The sequence below is a fragment of the Eretmochelys imbricata genome, chromosome 4, assembly GCF_965152235.1.
Source record: "Eretmochelys imbricata isolate rEreImb1 chromosome 4, rEreImb1.hap1, whole genome shotgun sequence".
Classification (NCBI taxonomy): domain Eukaryota; kingdom Metazoa; phylum Chordata; order Testudines; family Cheloniidae; genus Eretmochelys; species Eretmochelys imbricata.
Window position 1 is genome coordinate 140,283,066 of NC_135575.1, and position 21,203 is coordinate 140,304,268.

The 21,203-nt window shown below is 44.3% G+C and overlaps 1 protein-coding gene across 1 annotated transcript in view; it reads right to left on the reverse strand.

Annotated features, from left to right (window-relative positions):
* The window catches only part of LOC144263729 (centrosome-associated protein ALMS1-like), a 37,730-nt gene extending 16,946 nt beyond the window's left edge, over positions 1 to 20,784 (reverse strand). The window contains exon 1 of the mRNA XM_077814701.1: positions 20,709 to 20,784. Within this exon, the coding sequence (XP_077670827.1) occupies positions 20,709 to 20,756 (48 nt within the window). The 5' untranslated portion in view covers positions 20,757 to 20,784. The remainder of the gene's footprint in view (positions 1 to 20,708) is intronic.
* Between the last annotated feature and the right edge of the window lie 419 nt (positions 20,785 to 21,203).

A 21,203-nucleotide genomic window follows, 5' to 3' on the forward strand; every position in this document is an offset into this window, starting at 1 on the left:
GGGGCAGCGGGGCTTCGGAGGGCTCAAGCTTCACTCCCCCCTTCTGGGTTGTGTAGTAATTTTTGTTGTCAGAAGGGAGTCATGGTACAATGAAGTTTGAACGGCTGTTATAGCTTCTCCCTACCTGAGCTCTGATTGGTTCAGTTCTCAAATTATGAATATTTCTGACTCTACCTACCATGGAAACTGACACTCCAGATGATGAGGAAAACACTTTTTGGCCCAGTAACTACAAGTACATGCTTCTGGATGGTTCTGGGGCCTCCAAGTAAATGACTTTGCTCTGTCTACTTGCACGTGTACAGGCAGAAATATAAAAAGAAACCCATTAATTTCTCATTAGAGTCCCTCTCTGTCTCTCAATAAAATACTGCAGTGAAAAAGGCAGGTGGGTTACACGAGCAGAAGTCTTTGATTGTTGTTAGTGCTTTTTTTTTCTGGGGGCGGGGGAGCTATGTAACAAGGAAAAAAGACAAACATGTGCAACCAAAAAGGAGCAACTCTGGAGTCATAGCAGGACACCATGGGGAAAAGGAAGGGACAACTTTCTTCAGAGTGAAGCCTCTATCAACACATGGGAGCTGGAGGGAAAACAATCATGGCCACAGGCCGTAAAAAGGACCTTATTTGGGAATATTTTTAAGAAATTCTTGTACCTCTGGGTAAAAAGGGAACACGTGCCAAATGTACGCAGTGCAACAAACAGAGGTAAGCCTGGTTGTCGTACTGAAACGACATTGTGAAAAATGCTGTCAGCTGTCAGCCCTGGAGCTATTAGTTTGTTGTAGGAGTATTTATCAATTGCATTTTTACTGTTACTCCTGGACTTCTGAAATGAATGATTATATTGAACAATAAAACAAACATCCTAGGTCAAGACTTCCTGTTAAAAAGTAATTTTATTAGGTATTTATGAATTTAATCATTTAAACTTTTTTCAAGTTGTTTGGTATGTTGCTAGAGATAAGGGTTTAAATAGGTTTGAATAATCCTTACGATTTATTATTTTCCCTATAAAACTGGGTCAAGAATAAATTACATCATTTAAACAGTGGTACAAACAGCTGAAAAAAAAGGAATCTTTCACTTACAGTCTCAGTTTTTTCAAAGCAGTGCACTGAATAATATTCAGTGACACCATGACTTTTTACCACCATTTTGTTTCAGAATCAAGCTTAGACATAAGGGATTTTATCAACGTCCAACATCTGCAATGTCTACAACTTCAGAGTCTTCTGCTGGTGCCACCAGCAATGCTGCAACTAATATACATCAGACATTAAATTACCTATACCAAAAAAAAAAAAAACCGACTTTCTTCTTCATCATCATCCAATCAAGCCATGGATGAGTTCGTAATCAGAACCAGTAAATTCCAGCAAGATTCCATAAACAGATTGCTCGGTTCATTTATGCAAAAAATTCTCCCTTTCATCTTGTTCAGAACAAACATTTCATTGATATACAGTAACTCCTCACTTAAAGTCGTCCCAGTTAACGTTGTTTCGTTGTTACGTTGCTGATCAATTAGAGAACATGCTCCCTTAAAGTTGTGCAATGCTCCCTTATAACATTGTTTGGCAGCCGCCTGCTTTGTTCACTGCTTGCAGAAAGAGCAGCCTGTTGGAGCTAGCTGGTGGGGGCTTGGAACCAGGGTGGACCAGCAGCCCCCTATAAACTCCCTGGTCCTCTAAGTTCCCTATGCGGCAGCCGCCCAGCAGGCTATCAATTGCTGGCAGTTCAGCTGTCCCTCCCCCAACTGCCATGTGCTGTTCCTGCCCTCTGCCTTAGAGCTGCTCCCGGAAGCCTCCTGCTTGCTGGGGGGGGGCGGGGGGAAGGAGAGGCTAATGTTAGGGTGTCCCCCTGCTCCTGCACCCTGCTTACCCCATCTCCATAGAGGGGGACGGGATGGGACGACAGGACAGGGCTCAGGGCAGAGGGAGCTTGCTGGTAGCAGCTGCTGTCTCAACTTCCTGATCTACTTAAAAAGGCAAGGTACATAGAGTGCGGTTGGTATATTTAAACGGGCAATGCGCATCTCTCTCTCTCTCTCTCTCCCCCACACACAGGGTATGTGTCTCTGACTGCCATGCTTTCTCCCCTCCCTCCATTTGTGCTGCTTTGTAGAATGTGAAGCTACATTAACAACAGTGTGTTAACCCTTGAGGGCTCAGCCGAGTGCTAGTTCATCATTTAGCTCTAAGGCATTCCCCAGGAAACCCCTACCCTCTGACTCCACCACCTCAACCAAGCTTCCCAATCATCATTGCTGTGTACAGTATTAAATTGTTTAATACTTATACTGTACATACAAGGTAATTTTTTTCACCAGACAAAAGACTTCCCTGGAACCTAACCCCCCCATTTACACTAATTCTTATGGGGAAATTGGATTCGCTTAACATCGTTTCGCTTAAAGTCACATTTTTCAGGAACATAACTACAACATTAAGTGAGGAGTTACTGTAGTTCAATCGTTACAACCAGGCTACACTCCATCTGACAGATCACACACTGCTGGAAGAGTGCTGGATACAATGTATGAGAAGGAAACTGAACAGTGTGCATGTAATCGGACATACCTGCTATGCACTGGTTCAGCCGGGGTTAATCACATTCTGTGGACCGAGGAGGCCACATCCCCTCGTGCCTGCTGGGCATACTCCAGCTGGAACCAGGATATAAATGGAGCAGCTCAGCTCAGTCTGGGCTGACCACCGAAGGAAGCAGAGGTGCATTGCAGGCTCCTGCAGAGAGACTGCCGGCACTCTAGGACATAGAGGCCATCCAGGCTGCGGCTCCAGTTGAACCCCAGCCACCCAATGCCACAGATGGAGGAGAGACTGCAGAACCTGCGAGACTACCAGCCACAGAAGAAGGGGTAAGAAGTAGCCAGGGGGACTAAGCACTGCTCTAGTTGAGGTACCGGGCTTTGACTCAGTGGGGATCCTTCTGAAGCACACTGAGTTGGTAGCAGATATCCCTGCTCCAGCTGCTGCCCACCCCGCTCTAGCCACTAGATCACACTGCCCTGCTGCAGAGGGTGGCTTTATTGATTCTGGCCACTAGGTCGCACTGCCCTGCCGCAAAAGGTAGTTCTACTGATTTCAGCTGTTAGGCTGCACTGCCGTACCTAGAAGGGTAGCCCTAGTGACTCAGGCCATCAGCCCATGAACCCTCATCAAAGGGCTACTACACATTGACCCTCACCATTAGGCCACACTGCCTTAGGAGCCAGGGCTGCTGTGGTGGCTGGGAAGACTAGGCTATTTGGGCCACCCCAGTTCTACTTCAATTCCTCCACAACTCAAAACCCCCGACGGAGTGGGCCTACCCTGCGACAGTGTAAAACACACAAGGGGAAATTTGTTAATCTGAATCTTGATAGATGGAGCACATCCAATGTACACAATGATCCAGTCCAGTAATGGATGCTAGTGTGACAGAAGATCGGGTTGTCAATCATACAGAAACAACTGATAAATCAGGAAATGCTTATACAGCAGAATACTTAAAAGTAGCAATAAAAGCTCGAACAAACTGTGAGCAAAATTCAAGTGTCAAGTGCATAGCTTTGTCACAGACAATACTGCAAATGTAGCAAAGAGAAAATCTAGACGATGATAATGGAGGGAACCTAAAACTTTTGTTTGCTCATTTGATGCATCTTTTAATCAAAGGTTTAAGTAAAACTCCCGAAACCAAGGAAAATGTTGAAATTGTTAAAACTTCCATAAACAATCACTTTGCTTCAGCATCACTGAAGAAAGCAGGAGGATCCGAACTATTTCTCCCCCAAGATGTACAATGGAATTCAGTGGTTGACTGTTTTGATATTTATGAAGAACTGGCCCATTCTGATCACAATTTTTGAAGAAAACCATGACAAAATAGATGAACTATCATAGCCAAAGTAGTCAACATGGGACTGAAGAGAAATGTAGAAGATATGCCGAATATATCGAAACTTATTTCCATAGCCTTGGACAAACTGCAGAGAGATTGCTGCTGTACTGCTGATACCACTGAAATTTGGAAAGAACTTCAAGAGATATTGAAGAACGAAATGCCCAACAACAAAGGTAAATTGCAGGCAGAAAAGAAGCACTTACACCACCTCATATTTTTGCCAATACGTCCAACCCAAGGTACCAGGGTAGATACCCAATTGCTAAAGAAGATGCTGCTGCTATGACTAATGGACATCTAAATCATTCAATCAATCATGCCAACCATAATAAATTTCAAGGCTAGAGGTGAACCATTCAAGCAGCACATTTACTGATGACGTTTTAAAGAAAGTCACACCACTGAATTGGAGGAAGTCACTAACTAAGCACCTAGAACCAGAATTTGTTGAAGTGCTAAACCAGCTTTTGACAGCAGTAGCCTCTTCTGCAGGCACAAAATGAACATTTTTCTTCATGTGGACTAATTCATTAAAGTTGAGAAATCGATTGGGAGTTGAAAAAATAGGAAAATAGAAGTTACTTACTTTGTAACTGGAGGTTCTTTGAGATGTGCGGTCCCTATTGGAATTTTACTATAGGTATGCATGCACTCCATGCACCCAGAGTTGGAGAATTCTTGAAAGCAGTGTCCATTGGTCTGGTTTCTTTGTACTTCCAACAGAGGAGACAAAGGGCGGAGTGGACTGACAACTTCTCCATTTCCTTCTATACCACAAAGAACTGTCCAAAGCAGAGGGGAAGGAGGGTGGGGAGTGGAATGCAGATAGGGACCACATATCTTGAATTGCCCCCATTTACAAAGGTAAGTAACTTTCTCTTCTTCCTCCTCCTCAAGTGCTGGTCCCTATTTGTATTCCACTGGGGGTGACCAACAAGCTGTAGTCAAGTAGGAGGTAGGTGCGAGGATGCAGGTGGCAGAGCCATTTGAAGGACTGCCATCCCAAAGCATGCATCAGCAAAGCAGCCTTCACTAAAGCACAATGCCTTCCAAAATGTGTGGATGGACCACCACGTAGCTCCTCTGCAAATGTCAATCAAAAGTACTTCTTACAGAGATGCCACTGACATCGCTGGTCCCCTTGAGAATGAGCCCTTGGCCCCAAGTGGGGGAAGAATGTTAGATAGCTTACAGCAGAGTATTCAGTCCAATATCTATTGAAAGGAAAGGAGTACTTGTGGCACCTTAGAGACTAACCAATTTATTTGAGCATAAGCTTTCGTGAGCTACAGCTCACTTCACCGCATCCGATGAAGTGAGCTGCAGCTCATGAAAGCTTATGATCAAATAAATTGGTTAGTCTCTAAGGTGCCACAAGTCCTCCTTTTCTTTTTGCGAATACAGACTAACATGGCTGCTACTCTGAAATCTGTCAATATCCATTTAGAGATCCTCTGAGAGAATACCGCTTGACCTCAAACTCTTTCTGCTATGGCAATAAACAATCAGACTTTCAGATTGGCTTCATCCTTTGCAGGCAAAAGGCTAGGGCTCATTGCATATCAAGGGAATGAAATCCCCTTTCTTCTTCAGATGTGTGGACTTTTTGGAAAAATCACAAGTAATTTAATTCACTAGTTCTGAAAAACTATTCTGGGGGTGAATTTCGGATGTCAACACAATGAGACTTTGTCTCTATGGAATACAGTATAAAGTACATTTGCCATCAGTGCTCCAAACTCACCCTCCTTCCTGTCTGAGGTAATGGCCACCAGGAATGCAACATTCATAGATAGGAAAGACATATAACCAGCAGTTCAAAGGGAAGCTGAGTGAACACCAGAAAAAAAAGGTTTAAGTACCATTGAGGAATAGGTTTCCTTACCGGCAGAAAGGTTCTGATTAGGGCCTTCCAGAATATGCTACTATGTTGGTGAATGAAAACAGGGTAACCACGTGAAAATGGGTGGTATGCACTGATTTCTGCCATGTGAACCCATAAAGAGCTGATGGGGAAAGACCCACTGTTCTGAGTGAAAGACGACATCTCCAGAGGCTGCATGCTGGACTAAGTTTTTGTTGTGCCCAGATAGAGAAATGCTTCCACTTGGCTGCACAGCATTTTCTAGTAGAGTTTTTTCTACTATTAGTAACAACGTTTTGCACAAATTCAGAACAAGAATATTCTAGAGTTGATGCACATCCAAAAACCAAGTGCTGAGATGGAGTATTTGGGATGCTTGAATCTGTCTTTCCACTGAGTCAGGAGATTGAAAAAAGGACTGCATGTTGATCAGCAACCATGATGACATGAGAAGATCTGGGTGCCAAAACTACCGGGGACAGTTGGGGGTGATGAGAATGACTCATGCCTTATCTTGACAAATTTTCATAAGACCCGAGGTAGGACTGGTAAGGGAGGGAAGATATAGTTCAGACGGTCTGACCACAGGAGGAGGAAAGTGTTGCCCTGAGAGTGAAGACTTAGAGTCCTTCTGGAGCAGGATATGTTGCACTTTGTTCTTTGAAGAGGCAAACAAATCTCTTGTGAGGATTCCCCAGAGAGCAAAAATACCGTCTATACTACTGAATTGTGCAACTCCCACTCGTGGTCAATAGCAAAGCGTCTGCTGAGAGTCAGACAGCATTTTCTGATTCCCTGAAAGATACGTTTCCAACAGGATGATTTAATTGCTGATGCACCAATTCCACAGGGTGACTGCTTTTGCACACAGTGAAATGGATCTCGCTCCTCCATCCTTGTTGATGTAAAAGACTGCCATCACACTGTCCAACATGATGAAGACATGGTGACCTTGAATTAATGGGAGAAAGGCTTTGCAAGCTTCTCAGACTGCCTATCATTCCAGAATGTTGATGGCATCCTGGTCTCTCAGGAAGTCCAAATGCCCTGTGCTAAACGGGACGAATCCATAAAGATTGTATACCATAGTACAGATGAGGTTACTTTGCTGGACACAGTTACTATAGCATTCCTGGATTGTTTGCTTGGTGAGTACACTGCCTGAAGCCATGCTTCCAGACAACAAAGACAGTCTGGCAAATAGTGTGACATAAGTACTTGAAGCCATATATCCCAGGAGAGAGAGAAATTCTAATTGGAGTTCGAGGACTCATGATCTGATCTATGAAGGTGTTCATCATGTGGAATCTGTTCCTGGGCAGATAGGCCCCTGCCATGATTTAATTTAGGGATACACCATGAATTCTAAAGTCTGCACTGAAGTGAGTACAGACTTTTCCAAATTTATGCTGACTCCTAGGGAAGAGAGGACTTGGAGTGCTGACGAAATGGCTTTGTGAGCTTCTTGATATGTCCTGGCAACAAGAAGCCAGTCACCAAGATAGGGAAAGACTGTGAAGCCACCATGTCTGACACAAGCTGCTACTACTGCAAAGACCCTGGGGGGGCAGAAGCAAGGCTGAATGGGAGCACTCTGTATTGAAAATGGTCTGGGCCCACCATGAATCTGAGGAAGTGTTTATGAGTGAGATGAACGTCCACATGAAAAATACTCATCCTTCATATCGAAGGTTAGCACTGAAGAGGTATCTGTTCTATTGTTCCTTCCTGCAAGAGGGATTCTACTTCGTGTTTGAGAATCTCCTCATGAGAATAGCCCCTGAAAAGGAGTGGAGTTGGGAATTTAGAGGAGCCAGGGAGGTAAATTCAATTGCATAGCCAGAATAGATGATGATTAGTACCCACTTGACTATTGTTACTTCCAGAGGTGGAAAGAGTGCTAGATGACTCTCAAGGGATATGCACAAATCAGAAGGCACTGGCATCATCATTTTGATGGAGGCTGGGATCAGGATGATAATGTTGCCACAGAAGGTACAGGGAAATGGGACTTCTGAACCATTTGTCTTTTACAGGTGCCTCATAAGATCATTTGTGGTAAAAGTTGTTGAGCCATTAGCCTAGCTTTGTATAATTGCCTGTGGAACTCTCTTCAGGGCAGGTGTATATATTCCCAGGGAGCAGAGAGTGGCCCTGGAGTCTTTTAAAGTATGTACAGATTCATCTCTGTCTTCTGGTTGAACAGATGAGTTTCATCGAAAGGCAGGTCCTCCAGACTGGTTCTTGACCTCCCTGATAAACCCTGAAGTGTAAAGAGATGATTCACAGCACAATAGCAGTAGACACTGCCCTAGAAGATGTATCTGCTGCATCCACCACTGATTGAAAAGCCGTCTTGGCAGCCAATTTGCCTTCCTCAATGAGAGCCTGAAACTGGGCTCTATCCTCTTGTGGAACAAAGTCTGTGAATTTAAAATAGTCCAGGCAGTCATATCTAGCCATCAGTGCTTGGTGACTGGCTATTCAAAACTGAAGGCAAGTAAAAGTGAGTATTTTCCTCCTCAATAAGTCAAGTCATTTACCTTTTTTATTGACTGAGTAGAACTAGGGTGCTGCTGTCTAAATCTCTCAACAGCAGCCTGGATGATCAAAAAATTCAGAGCAAGATGAAAAAAAAAAAAAGAAATTCCACCCCTTGGCTGAGACAAAATAGCATTTTTTCACCCCCTTATGGGTAGTGGCACAAGCAGCAGGGGTATGTCAGACTGTTCTAGCTTGTTCCAAAATGGCATCACTAACAAGAAGTGCTACTTGGCTGGAAACACAGGAATGGAGGACATCTGTGTGTTTGTGTTTGGGATCCTGAACTTCCTCAAGGGGGATCTGTAGCTCCTCTGCAATCCCATGTGACAGTTCCTGGAATTGTCTTGGGTGATCAGGGGGAGATGGAGACACTGGGGCAACTGCTTCATCAGGAGATGACAAAGACACTCTCACCAGTACTAGCAAAACTGCCAGATCTGACTCATACTCTTCACCTTCCATGGGGTCAGGAGGAAGCTCTGGCTGTCCTCTTGGAGAGGAAAGGTGGGCTGACCCCCTAGTAGATCATGCCAACTCTGCAAGGTGGAACGGGTCCCATAGTCCCCAATGCTGTATCCATCGACATTACCAATAGTCACACTGGAGGGAAACCAATGCTCGATAATTGACTAGGAGCCAGACTCCTTCCAAAAGTTGAATCTTCTAGTGTGGTCAGGACCTCTCTTGTAAGGGACGGAACGGATGAAGGTGGAGATTGGGGATCCAGGAGAGCAAAAATGTCATCAGGTGGAGCATCACATTCTGTTCTCCATGGAGTGCAAGAGATCCTGTCTGCCTGAACGGAAGGGAGTGGATCAGTTACTGTTTGTACCACACTAGGGCAAGGCAGACCCAGCACCATCAATGGCTGAGGCTCTCGATGGCTGCCTTTTTGTCAGTGCTGGTGGTTCTCGGAGCTTAGGCTCAGCGGGTGCCAGAGGCAGTGCTGCAACCAGAGCACAGCATAGTACTGACAGAGCCCCGGATTTGTGGGTTTTCTTGTTGTGACCCTGAGACTTGGGACATTCCAAGTGCTCATGGGCTGAGCAGGAAGACTTGTTTGACTTAGGCAGGGCTAAATACAACTTTTTTGAAGTGGATTTAGAGGAGGATTTGCTATCCTGTTTATGAAAATGCTCCTACCCTCCCAACAAAACCCCAAAGGGGGATTTGTGGGGGTAGCTTCCCTCACTCCTAAGTTGGACCGCATGGCAGGAGATGCACTCCTGAGTCAGGCTGACATACTGGGGCTGGGAATGGGGGGGTAAAGGAGGGAAGAGGAAGGGAGGTGTCGTCCCCGGCCTGAAGCCAAATGCAGAGTTATAGTCTTATCAAGTGCTTCTTGAGGCAAAGTTCCCACCCTTCACAGGTATGGCTGGGTAAAGAACATGCACCTTGGCATGACATGCACTTCCCAGAGGCAGTACAGATAGCGCTGATGATCGCTGACCAAGGAGCATGGACAAGAAGCACAGATTTTGAAGCCTAGTCCTGGGCATAGTCCAATACCTATAACAGGGTACCGGGGAGGAGGAGGAGAACACAGGGATTCCCCTGGATAGGAAAACTATTTATCTATCCATCCAACCAGAAAAACTTAGCTAAAAATTACCAGATAAAATTCTACAACTATTTACAAAATATGTACACATGTATTTTCAGACAGAAGAATAAATTAAGACAAAGCTCTGACACAGGCCAGGCAGTGATAAGAAGGAATTGGACAGGTGGTCGGTCCACTCCACCCTTTATTTCCTCAATTGCAGACATGAGGAGAGCAGGGGCACATGTGCAGACCAACATACACGGCTTTCAGGAATTCTTTCACTCCAGATGCGTGGAGCACACGTGTACCCACAGTGTAATACACATAGGGACCAGCACTCAAAGAAGAACTTGTCTCTCTCTTCCAGTCTATGAATAAAAAGGAGGAAGGAGGGGATGAGATCTACTAGGTTTAAAAATTTGAAGAACAGCCGAAGTAACTTAGAATACTGTCTCATTTTCAAGAGACTGAGGTGAGTAGGACCATAGTAAGCTCCAGTCACTTTCACTTAGGCATATCTGAAAATTTTTCCACGCTGACCTGAGATCAGTTTAATTCACTGACTACAATTGACTACTCTGTTTCTTTAATAAATTATTTAGTTGTGAATATGAAACATGTTTTGATAAGAGACGTTTATGTATTCAAAACATTTAAGGTTTTGCTTTATATAAATGTTACATGTTGTTTTGTGTTTAATTAAATTTCAGTAACTATCCTAATGTAGCTTGACACAAATGTAATAAATAAGCAATGTATCATTCACCATTTTCTAACCCACTAAAAATGTACAAGAATCTGAAAATATTAAGCTATATAATTGCTTATATAAATATATATAGTTACAGTGTGCCCACCTATGTAGCAAAAAGATTACCAAATCTTGTATAAAGGCTATATTTAATAAATCAACAAGTTTTAATGATTAGATGAACCAATGAGAATGCACCTTTCAGAGAAAATAACTGAAGTACTAATGGAAAAGTTGATTAAAAATCGAGGTTTTCCACTTTGTGATTTCAATCACAATTTAAATCAATTAACCCTGGCAGCGTATGCCACTGGTAAGTTCAAATACACGATTAGACCTTTTTATTTTTTTATATGTTTTCTCTGTAAGGCTTTTATCCTAATATAAATGTATTCTGTTTTGAAAGAGCTGTTTGGTTATTTGTAATTGTTGGCATACACTGTTCATAGCCCAGGGACAGAAAACAAAGCACAGGTGCTGGACTTTGGGGCTTGTCTTCACTATGGGCTAAATCAGCCCTGCTGCAATCAATGCAGCAGGCATCGATTTAGTGGGTCTGGTGAAGACCCAGTAAGTCGATGGGAGAGCGTCTCCCGTCGACATAGCGCAGTACAGACACCGCTGTAAGTCAATCTAAGCTACGTTGACTTAAGTTATGTATTTTATGTAACTTAACTAGGGTAACTTAGATCCACTTACCTTGTTAGTGTAGACCAGGCCTTAGTCAGACCTGCTGGGAGAATCACAGCAACATGCAAAGGGACTTCGAGCCTAAACTATGTGGTCAGGAGGGAGAGGGATGTGGGTAGGAGGCCTGAAAGGGCGTTCTTTGCACAGACCAAATTGGGAGACAATAGGAGGCTCAAAGGTACAATTACCCCAAAACTGTGACAGCCCCAAAATAATGCAAAAACTACATAAAAAACAAAGAGAATATAGAAAGATGAAGCATATCTGAGTTCTCCATTTGGAGCAAAAACCGAAGTAACTGAAATTTTTATTCCCCAGGTACATTATTCCTCTGAGACACACTAATCTCAAATGAATGGTATGGAACTTGGAATAGGTTAGTTTGATCCTGTACAGTGGGGAAAAATAGAGTGAAGCTCAATCAGAGATAGATGCACCATGGAAAACTGACATGTTTGTCAGCTAATATCAGATATCATATTGTTTACTTTGATACTTAAAATTTATACATGCTGCTTCCTCATGGAAGTGGAAATAGAGGAGAAAGCTCAGTGAATTATTATTTGCTTACTACAAATACCCATAGTAGCCTATAAGAATCACAACTGGACCCAAAACTAAGGAAGGCGATAATTTTAGAAGCTTTAACTTGAGGAATGAGATTAGTAATACATTAAGACAAGACATTAATAATAAAGAATACTTACACAGAGCCTTACATCCAAGGATCTCAAAGCATTTCACAGACATTAGGCTTCATAATACACTTTATGGGGTATATGAGTATTATCATCCTCATCTTACGGATCAGGAAACTGAGGCACAAAGGAGGTAAATTACTTGCCTAATGTGACACTATGTGAGCCAGCATTAGAATCTAGTTCTCTTGACTTTCAGTACCCTGGTCTAACTATTAGATAGTACTGTATTCCTTATTTGCATTTCTAAAAAGTTGTCTGTCCTTTTGCCTTAGGTGTCCAGGAGAGGGGGACAAGCCAGTAGAGAAGCCTGGGAGCAGGCAAAAAGAGATGAAAGGATAAGATGGGAAGAGGAGATCAAATGAGCAGAAGACAATGTGATTAATTTTTTTCAAAAAGAACAAAATACTTATTGAATTAAAGATAACTGAAGTGTACAAAAGAGTTCCTTAACTTTAATATTGCATGTCCCAATTGCTGTATATATAACTGTATATGTAACCATGATGTTATGTGATTATGAATGGGAGGAGAAGTGGTCTGCTCAATGATGAATAGGAGAAAAGGTGTTCACAAGTCAATCTTTCACTGGATGTCAAACATAGTGAATGGCAGTGAAAATGAGGTAAAATTAGAGGTGAAAATAGGGAAAGAACACGTAAAAAATTACTTAAACAAGTTAGATGTCTTCAAGTCATCAGGGCCTGATGAAATACATCCTAGAATACTCAAGGAGCTGACTGAGGAGATATCTGTGCCATTAGCGATTATCTTCGAAAACTCATGGAAGATGGGAGAGATTCCATAGGACTGGAAAATATAGTGCCAATCTATAAAAAGGGAAATAAGGACAGCCTGGGGAACTACAGATAATACTTAATCCTGCCATCTGTGCAGGGGACTGGTCTAGATGACCTCTCAAGGTCCCTTCTAGTTCTGTGACTCTGTGATTCTCTATTAAGATATGATCCACATTGTGAAACAATTTGAAAATTCCCAATTTAAATACAAAACATACAAAAAGGAGGAGGGGGAGGGAAGGGAGGAGCAAAAAAAAAAAAAAAAAAATTGACAGTACAATGGCATCCTCCACCCATCTTGCTAATTCCACAGTTTCTGTTTGGATTTCCTGCTCCGATCCCCTTCCACTTTAATTTCAATGTTTATGATTTCCAGTTACCTGTTTAGTAACACTTTTCTGCAGAAGGCCCATAAACCACAGCTCTTTTTGAAAAATGTGCTTTAAGGAAGGACTTCAATGAGAAGAGAATAAAGCCACATCACACTGAGACAGGGAAGCTTTAAAAAATAGATTTGTTAGTCTCTAAGGTGCCACAAGTACTCCTTTTCTTTTTGCGAATACAGACTAACACGGCTGCTACTCTGAAACCTTTAAAAAAATAGAGTCATCAAATTTGGGGAATTGAATTAATACTGACTCACAGAGAAGAGCGCCGCCTACTGATCACTACTACTTCCTGCAGCATTAGGTTTTTCCTGAGAAGCCTCCCAGCCTAGTACGCTAATTAAATAGTCTCATAGGGTAGCAGCTGGAGAAATCAAAAGAAACAGGCAAGATAACATTCTGGTTGTTTCAAAAAATACCAGATACCAGAGAGCAACACTAAAGTGATCAAGAAGCTCTACCATTTGATACCAGTAATGTGTAAAGCTAATGTCATCTTAGCTGTGATGCACAAAACAATCACTTGATTATCATACACATTGTAAGGAGAGTGATCACTTTAGATAAGCTATTACCAGCAAGAGAGTGGGGTGGGGGGAGGTATTTTTTCATGCTTTGTGTGTATAAAAAGACCTTCTACACTTTCCACAGTATGCATCCGATGAAGTGAGCTGTAGCTCACGAAAGCTTATGCTCAAATAAATTGGTTAGTCTCTAAGGTGCCACAAGTACGCCTTTTCTTTAAGCAGAAAATAAATTTAGACTAGAATAGTTATCTGAGGGTTTGTTCAGATCAAGGGTGGAGGAGAAAAATTGTCAAGTTTTCATGATTTCCCTTTCTCTCCACATTGAGAAAAAAAGAAAGGGCTCAGTAACTGAACTAATGCATCACATCTGTGATGATTTGTTTGCTAGGGAGAGTAACTTCTGTTGAAAGAAAAGGAGGACTTGTGGCACCTGAGAGACTGACAAATTTATTTGAGCATAAGCTTTCATGAGCTACAGCTCACTTCATTGGATGCATTCAGCGGAAAATACAGTGGGGAGATTTATATACCAACTTCTGTTGGAAATCTGTAGTGTCTGCTACATTTTGTAAAAGGAAAAATGGCACCAAGGAAACTATTTCAATTTGGTTAGGTAATAAAACAAATTGTATAGATCCTTGTTCTGAACCAGAGTCTACTGAATGAAACACAAACAAACAGAAAAGAGCACAACAAAGAGAGAAAGCTAGAGGGACCTAGCCAGAATACAGTTCCCAGGTGAAGTGTTCAAATTTCAAACAGTAAACAAGTGCATCTCCCAGAACATCAAAAATCAGGAAAGACTCTAAAAGAACTCAGTTTAGTTTGTCTTTATTAAATGCATAGTGCTATGGTTGGATTTTAAAACCACATCTAGAAATCCAAAGTTATCATTCCTATAAAATATGGAATTATGTCCCTTGATTTTATTGCATTACTGGAGATGGGGTTAATTTTATGCTTTATTATAATGAAATACGCATTCATGTAATATTTTGTGTTTTATTTCCTTAGGCTTGGGGGAGGGAGAGAAGAATGAATTCATGTACTATGTAGGGACATATTAATTGTGACATCACAAACACAATCACATTCAGATAAATGCAAATTTTGAGCATTTACTGCAAATATATGTATGTAGAATGTCAGATTTGAACACAGATACAGGGAGGGACCAATCTTGCAAGCCGTGCATATGCACATATCTTTTCATGTTTAATCCAATTCAAACAGACACCCAGCATGTATGTTTTTGAATGTGTGATCACTGAGTGAATGTGATTCATTTCCATTTACCTGATTTCAATTTACAGTACATCAGACACTTGTCCTCAATGAGGACTAAACCTATCAGAAATCTGCAGTTTAAAAAGAAGCCCATTTATATCTGGGCATAAAACAGAACTTTTCTTAACTGCTACTCTATTTAATGCTTTAAAAAAAAAATCAAAAGTTGCCATACTCAAAAATTTTATTAAACTTTCTAAATATGACAGTGCTTCAGCTCGGCTGTGGAAAATCCTGCAGAATAGGGAAGAGCTGATTGGCAGTGTTCTGGGAAAACCTGTATATATATAGAAGTGAAATACAGAACTCACATCACTTCGAGGCAGAGGGTATGTCTACACTACAGCACAGCAGTGCATCTGTGCTACCACAGTGCCATACTGGGGAGACATCCTACATCAACGAAAGGGATTTTTCTGTCACTTTAGTAAACTCACTTCTCCAGGAGGCAGTAGCTAGATCAGGGGTTGGCAACCTTTTAGAAGTGGTGTGCTGAGTCTTCATTTACTCACTTTAAGGTTTCACGTGCCAGTCATACATTTTAACGTTTTTTAGAAGGTCTCGCTCTGTAAGTCTATATATTATATAACTAAACTATTGTCGCATGTAAACAAGGTTTTCAAAATGTTTAAGAAGCTTCATTTAAAATTAAATTAAAATGATGATCTTACGCCGCCGGCCTGCTCAGCCCGTTGCTGACCTGGGGTTCTGTTCACCTAGGCCGGCAGCAGGCTGAGCGGGGCCTGTGGCCGGGGACCCCGGCTGGCAAGGGGCAGGCAGCCAGAACCCCAGACTGGCAGTAGGCTGAGCGGGGCCAGCGGCCGGGACCCCAGTCTGGCAGCGAGCTGAGCGGCTCAGCCCGCTGTCGGTCTGGGATTCCGTCTGCCAGCTCCTGCCAGCCAGGGTCCCGGCTGCCGGCCCCGCTCAGCCCGCTGCCGGTCTGGAGTCCCGGCCCTGTCCACATAGAATAGGTACCTACCTTCTCCCTGGTTCTAGCCATTCTCTTCCTCTCTCTGCACTGAGGTGAGGGTGGGAGTGTCCTGAGAACAGGGCTGGGGGTGAAGGAGCAGGCTGGGGGTTGGGGTGCAGGGTCTGGCCAGGAGCTAGAATGAGGGAGGGGGCTCAGGATTGGGGCAGGAGGTTTGGGTGTAGAGCGCTTACCTGGGCAGCTCCCATTTGGTGCGAGGGGTGCAGGTGGGAATGTGGGGGGGGGGGGAGAGAAGGAGAAGATGTGCAGGAGCTCCCGTTTGGTGCTCAGGGTGGGAGTGGGGATGTGGGGGGTGCAAGAGTCAGGGCGTGGGGTGTGGGGCGTGCTGGGTATGTGTGGGGGGTGCAGGAGTCAGGGCAGGGGATGTGTGAGAAGGGTTCAGGGCTGAGGGCGTGTGAGGGGAGTGCAGGGGTGAGGGCAGAGGGCTAGGGTTGTGGGGGCGGTGCAGGGCTCACAGCAGGGGGCTGGAGGGGATATGCCCTGATTCCAGCCCCTTCCCCAAGGTCCCCGGAGCAGAGAGCACCCTGCGGCTCCGCTCTTACCTCTCCCCCTCCGTAGCAAGGGTCGTCAGCTGATCGGCCACAGGGAGGGAGCGGAGGAGGGGCAGGAACCCAGCATGCTGGGGGAAGAGGCGGGGGGAGGGGGAAGCTTGCCTGCCCTGCAAGGAGAGAGCAGTGGGCTGAAAAAAGCGGGCCGGGCCAGGCAGGATTTTTAGTGGCAGGCTGCTGTCTGCCCGAGTCCAGCAGACAGCAAAGTGCCATTAAAAATTGGCACGCGTGCCATAGGTTGCCAACCCCTGAGCTAGATCAATAGAAGCTGCACCTACACCAGGGGTTAGGTCGACCTAACCACAACACTCAGGGTGCGAAAGTTTTCACCCCCCTGAGCATGGATCTAACTTAAGTAATAGACTAAGTCAGAATCCCACTGCCACAGGAAAAAGATTTTTGTGGATATGGGAGAACAGCCCCTTTCTGAAGAACGAACATGAAGGAGCAGGCAGCTGTTAACTCTCAAGAAAATTTAGGACTGGCAAACAGGCCTCAGAAGATTGAGGAAGGATGAGGGCCCTCAGGAGTCATCCCTCCTTTTCCAGAAGACGAAGTTAGTCTTTCCCTTTAGCTCGAGAGAATATTTAGAGGGGGGGAAAACCTTGTTTGGCAGTCTCTTAGATGGTATGAAAGATGGTAATAACTGTCCTTTGGGGTAAAAGAAGAAGTTAGTTGCAATTTTTTTATAACATTTATTACTGAAAATAGCTTGACTTTTTAAAAATTTATTATAGATATTTTATGAATGTATATATATTTATAATTAAACTTAAAATAAATGTTTAAATCAAATCTTTACAACAGTGCTCTACCTATCCTGTCTTCAGAGCAACAGCCGTGTTAATCTGTATCTGCAAAAAAATAAAAAAGGAGGACTTGTGGCACCTTAGAGACTAACACATTTATTTGCGCATAAGCTTTCATGAGCTACAGCTCACTTCTTTGGATAAATTTGTTAGTCTCTAAGGTGCCATAAGTGCTCCTTTTCTTCCTATCCCATCTTGTTATAGGTGCTAAAGGCCTGCTAGCAGTCAGTTTCTTTGGATGAAAGGTTTCAGAGTAACAGCCGTGTTAGTCTGTATTCGCAAAAAGAAAAGGAGTACTTGTGGCACCTTAGAGACTAATCAATTTATTTGAGCATAAGCTTTCGTGAGCATCCGATGAAGTGAGCTGTAGCTCACGAAAGCTTATGCTCAAATAAATTGGTTAGTCTCTAAGGTGCCACAAGTACTCCTTTTCTTTTTGGATGAAAGGTATCCCTAAAACATTATGCAGATTATACATATGCAGAGAAATCACTTTGCTTCCACCTAAATGGCTGCACTGCAGTGTAACGCAGCAGTACAGGAATAAGGGTGGCAATGTGAAAAGTGGTATTTGTCAATATCACTTTTCACAGAAGACTTAGTGCCCCATTGCCACCCTTACTTCTGTGCTGCTGCTGCCACCCGGGGCTGACAGCCAGAGCCCTGCTGCCTCCAGGTGATGGACTGGGGGAAGAGTGGGGAGCCTGGGTGGCGGGGCTCCGGCTGTCAGCCCCAGGGAAGTGGGGCTCTGGCTGTCGCCTTTATGCTCACCTCCTGGGTGTGCACAGCCACTCTGCGTGAGTCCCAGTGATCCAGGGCTGACAACCAGAGCTTTTAAAAAAAAAAAGCACAAAGCTCACGCCTCCCTTGACACATTCCTGCACCTTCCTTGCATTGCCCGCCCCATAATTTGAGAACTGCTGCTCTAAATAACCCATCACCACAGCCTCTAACCTCTTGATACAGTAACTTCATAAAGCCGCAAACAGAATCATAGTGAACTCTGTTCTTTACTACTCAGAGATGTTAGGAGACACTGCTTAAGCAAGTTTTTTTTATTAATTATTATTATGTATATGAGTTCGTTCCCCTTCATCTTTGCTTATGGCATGAAGACTATGGCCAACAAGTGGATTAAGCATTACATAAATTGTGAAATATTACTATTAGTGCTATCAATTAATCAGTTAACTCAAGGTCCCTGTATCATGTCTCAAGTGAAATAGATAATTCATAATGTATTAAGCCATAGTCAGCATGCCCCCAACACCTTAACACATATACCAAATATTTATTCAGTGCCAGAAAAGAGATCCATATAGAATGTCAGTGTATATTGAATAACTAACTGCTGTAAGAGCATCATTTCATATCTTAAAAGAAAAATATGCAGCAGCCGTAGCTTCTACAGTTAAGATTACAACCTACTATCTATTCTAGGAGGAATAGTTTAGGGAAAGCTCCCAAAGTAACAGGTGAAAAGTTACATATTTCTGCCCCACAACAATTTTACCTATCTTTACTGGCCTCTGTTCTTTGCCAGACCCCTGGTCTACTTCACTCTGTGGTTGTCTATGGCTGACTGCTGTAATATGCCCTGATGCTCAAAGTATGCCCAAAGCTTTATTCAGTGCTCCATACTCACCGATTTCAAAACGCTCTACCTTAAAAAAAAAAAAAAAGTTGACTGAAAAGGAGTTCTGAATAAATGAACCATAGGTGTTTAGCACTGAGCTCTCAGTCTAGAGAATGGATTGCTGCTGTACTAATCCAAGCCCAAGCATTCTGATCTCCACTTTTAGAAGATCTACTACAGTTTTCTAGAAACCCTACTGCTCCTCACTGGCATAACTGCCACAATCCTATAGTATAATAGTGGGTAACCAGAACCAACTGTTTACCTATTTTTATCTCTGCTTGTTCCAGATACAAGCAAACTTAAGAAAAGAAACTGTTTAGGACTTTAAAACTACCTGTTTCAGACAGACAGATATAGCCGGTTATTTTTACTCCCATTCAAAAAGCCTCTAATTGCTTGTCTTTCAGATCACAACTCCAACAACAACAAACTCCAACAACAAATACCAACATGTTTGGACTTCATTGTCCTTTTTACATAATGAAACAAGCCTATAACTTCTTTAGTTTATTTATATCACTCACACTTAAACTAAAAAATAATGCTTGTCATCCTACCCTAGTTGCCCTCTTCCTTTGGGCAAATGCTCACTCCTCTCTCCCCCAGACCCAAAGTTTACACTGGGATTAAAATTAAAGGAACATTGGTCAGATACCTTAGGACCCAAATTTAGGTTTTGTTTTTAAAAAGTTACAAAACCAAACATTAAGAGAAAATGTTTTCTTCAGGATTTAAACATCACCCTGCAGAATCTGCAGCCCAAACACTGAGGGTTCTTGAGCCTGCAAAAGCATGCAACTACTCAGGTGCATAAATGTTTGAAGTCTTTGCAGAACAGGGCCCTATGTGATCCTCTTATGTGCATGAGAGACAAAGTGAAATTCACGTATCTATTTGCACTGGCCAAGCTGAAAGGAACATCAAAAGTAAAACACCATGACAGTGAAAAGTAAATTAGATTTTTAAAAGTTTCTTGGATTGTAGCAACCTAAGGTGTCATTTAAATCTCTTCTTTGCAGGCTAAGTTTCTGTGCAATAACAATCCCATACAGTAATAAATGTGGATATACCCATCCACAAACACAGATGCTGAAGTTTCCAACAGCACCTATGGATTATGGGTGCCCAATCTGAGACACCCTGGGCCCGATTTGCTGTGGTTCTGAACCCCACTGACTTCAGCTTGAGTCGTGGGTGCTCTGCACCTCTGGGAACCAGGCCTCAGATGTCACAAGTTGGGTGCCCAAAGACGGAGGCGCCCCAAACCAGCAGCCGCATTTTGGCCACGCTGCAGCCGCTGGTTATAATGCTGTTGCAAGGACGGCCTCCCAGATCCACCCGCCTGGAGGCTGCAGGTGCCGCACTTCCCACAGGCCCATCCTCACGGCGTCTGGGCACCACCCGGGAGCCCGCCACCTCGTGCTGGGCCAGGAGGCTCCACACCACCACAGCGGCCCAGCTCCCGGCAGCCTCGCTGAGCAGGGGGGCACCTCGCAGGGGCAGCATGAGGCCAGTGCTCAGGCCATGGGTCAGTGCTATAGGCTGCCCTGTTACGCAGGAACCCCAAGCGTTTGCAGGGGACGGTTGGCAGCGACGCTGGTTGTTGTGTTGTGTTGTGTGCAACCCCTCCCCCCAAGCCATGGCCCCCAGCCCAGAGACCACTGCCCTGCCCCCAAGCCAACAGGGCCCAGCAGGGCTGAGCCTGGCTCGCCCTGTACTCACAGGAGCCTGGCCCGGCCGTTCCGTCCCCTCCTCCTCGCCCGGCTCCATGCTGCTCCGTGCTCCCTCACGCAGCGGCCCGCTACTCGGGCCACACACAGGCAAGCAGGCGGCAACCAGCTGCGCATGCGCGGCCACCTCCCCAGCCCGTTGTTAGGGACTCGCTCAGAGCAGAAGGGGGGAGCGGGGACGAGCGGCGCGAGCGCCGGCGTCAGCGCAGGAGCCGTTGAAGAGAGAGAGAGGGAGGGAGAGAGAGAGACGAGCGCGCGATTCTGTCAACAGCGCGAGGAAGAGCCGTTGGGCGCGCGCGCGAGGGTTCCGTCCCTGCAGTGGACTGAGCGTGCGCGCGCCGCCGAGAGGGTCGAGGTGCGGAGGCGGCGGTGGCTGGCGCTGCTGTTGAAATGCCCGGATGTCAGTGACGGCCGCGCGCAGTGGCAGTGCCCATGGCCCTGCTGGCACAAGGGCGCTCGCCCCGTCGGCCTTGCCAATGAGCATCTG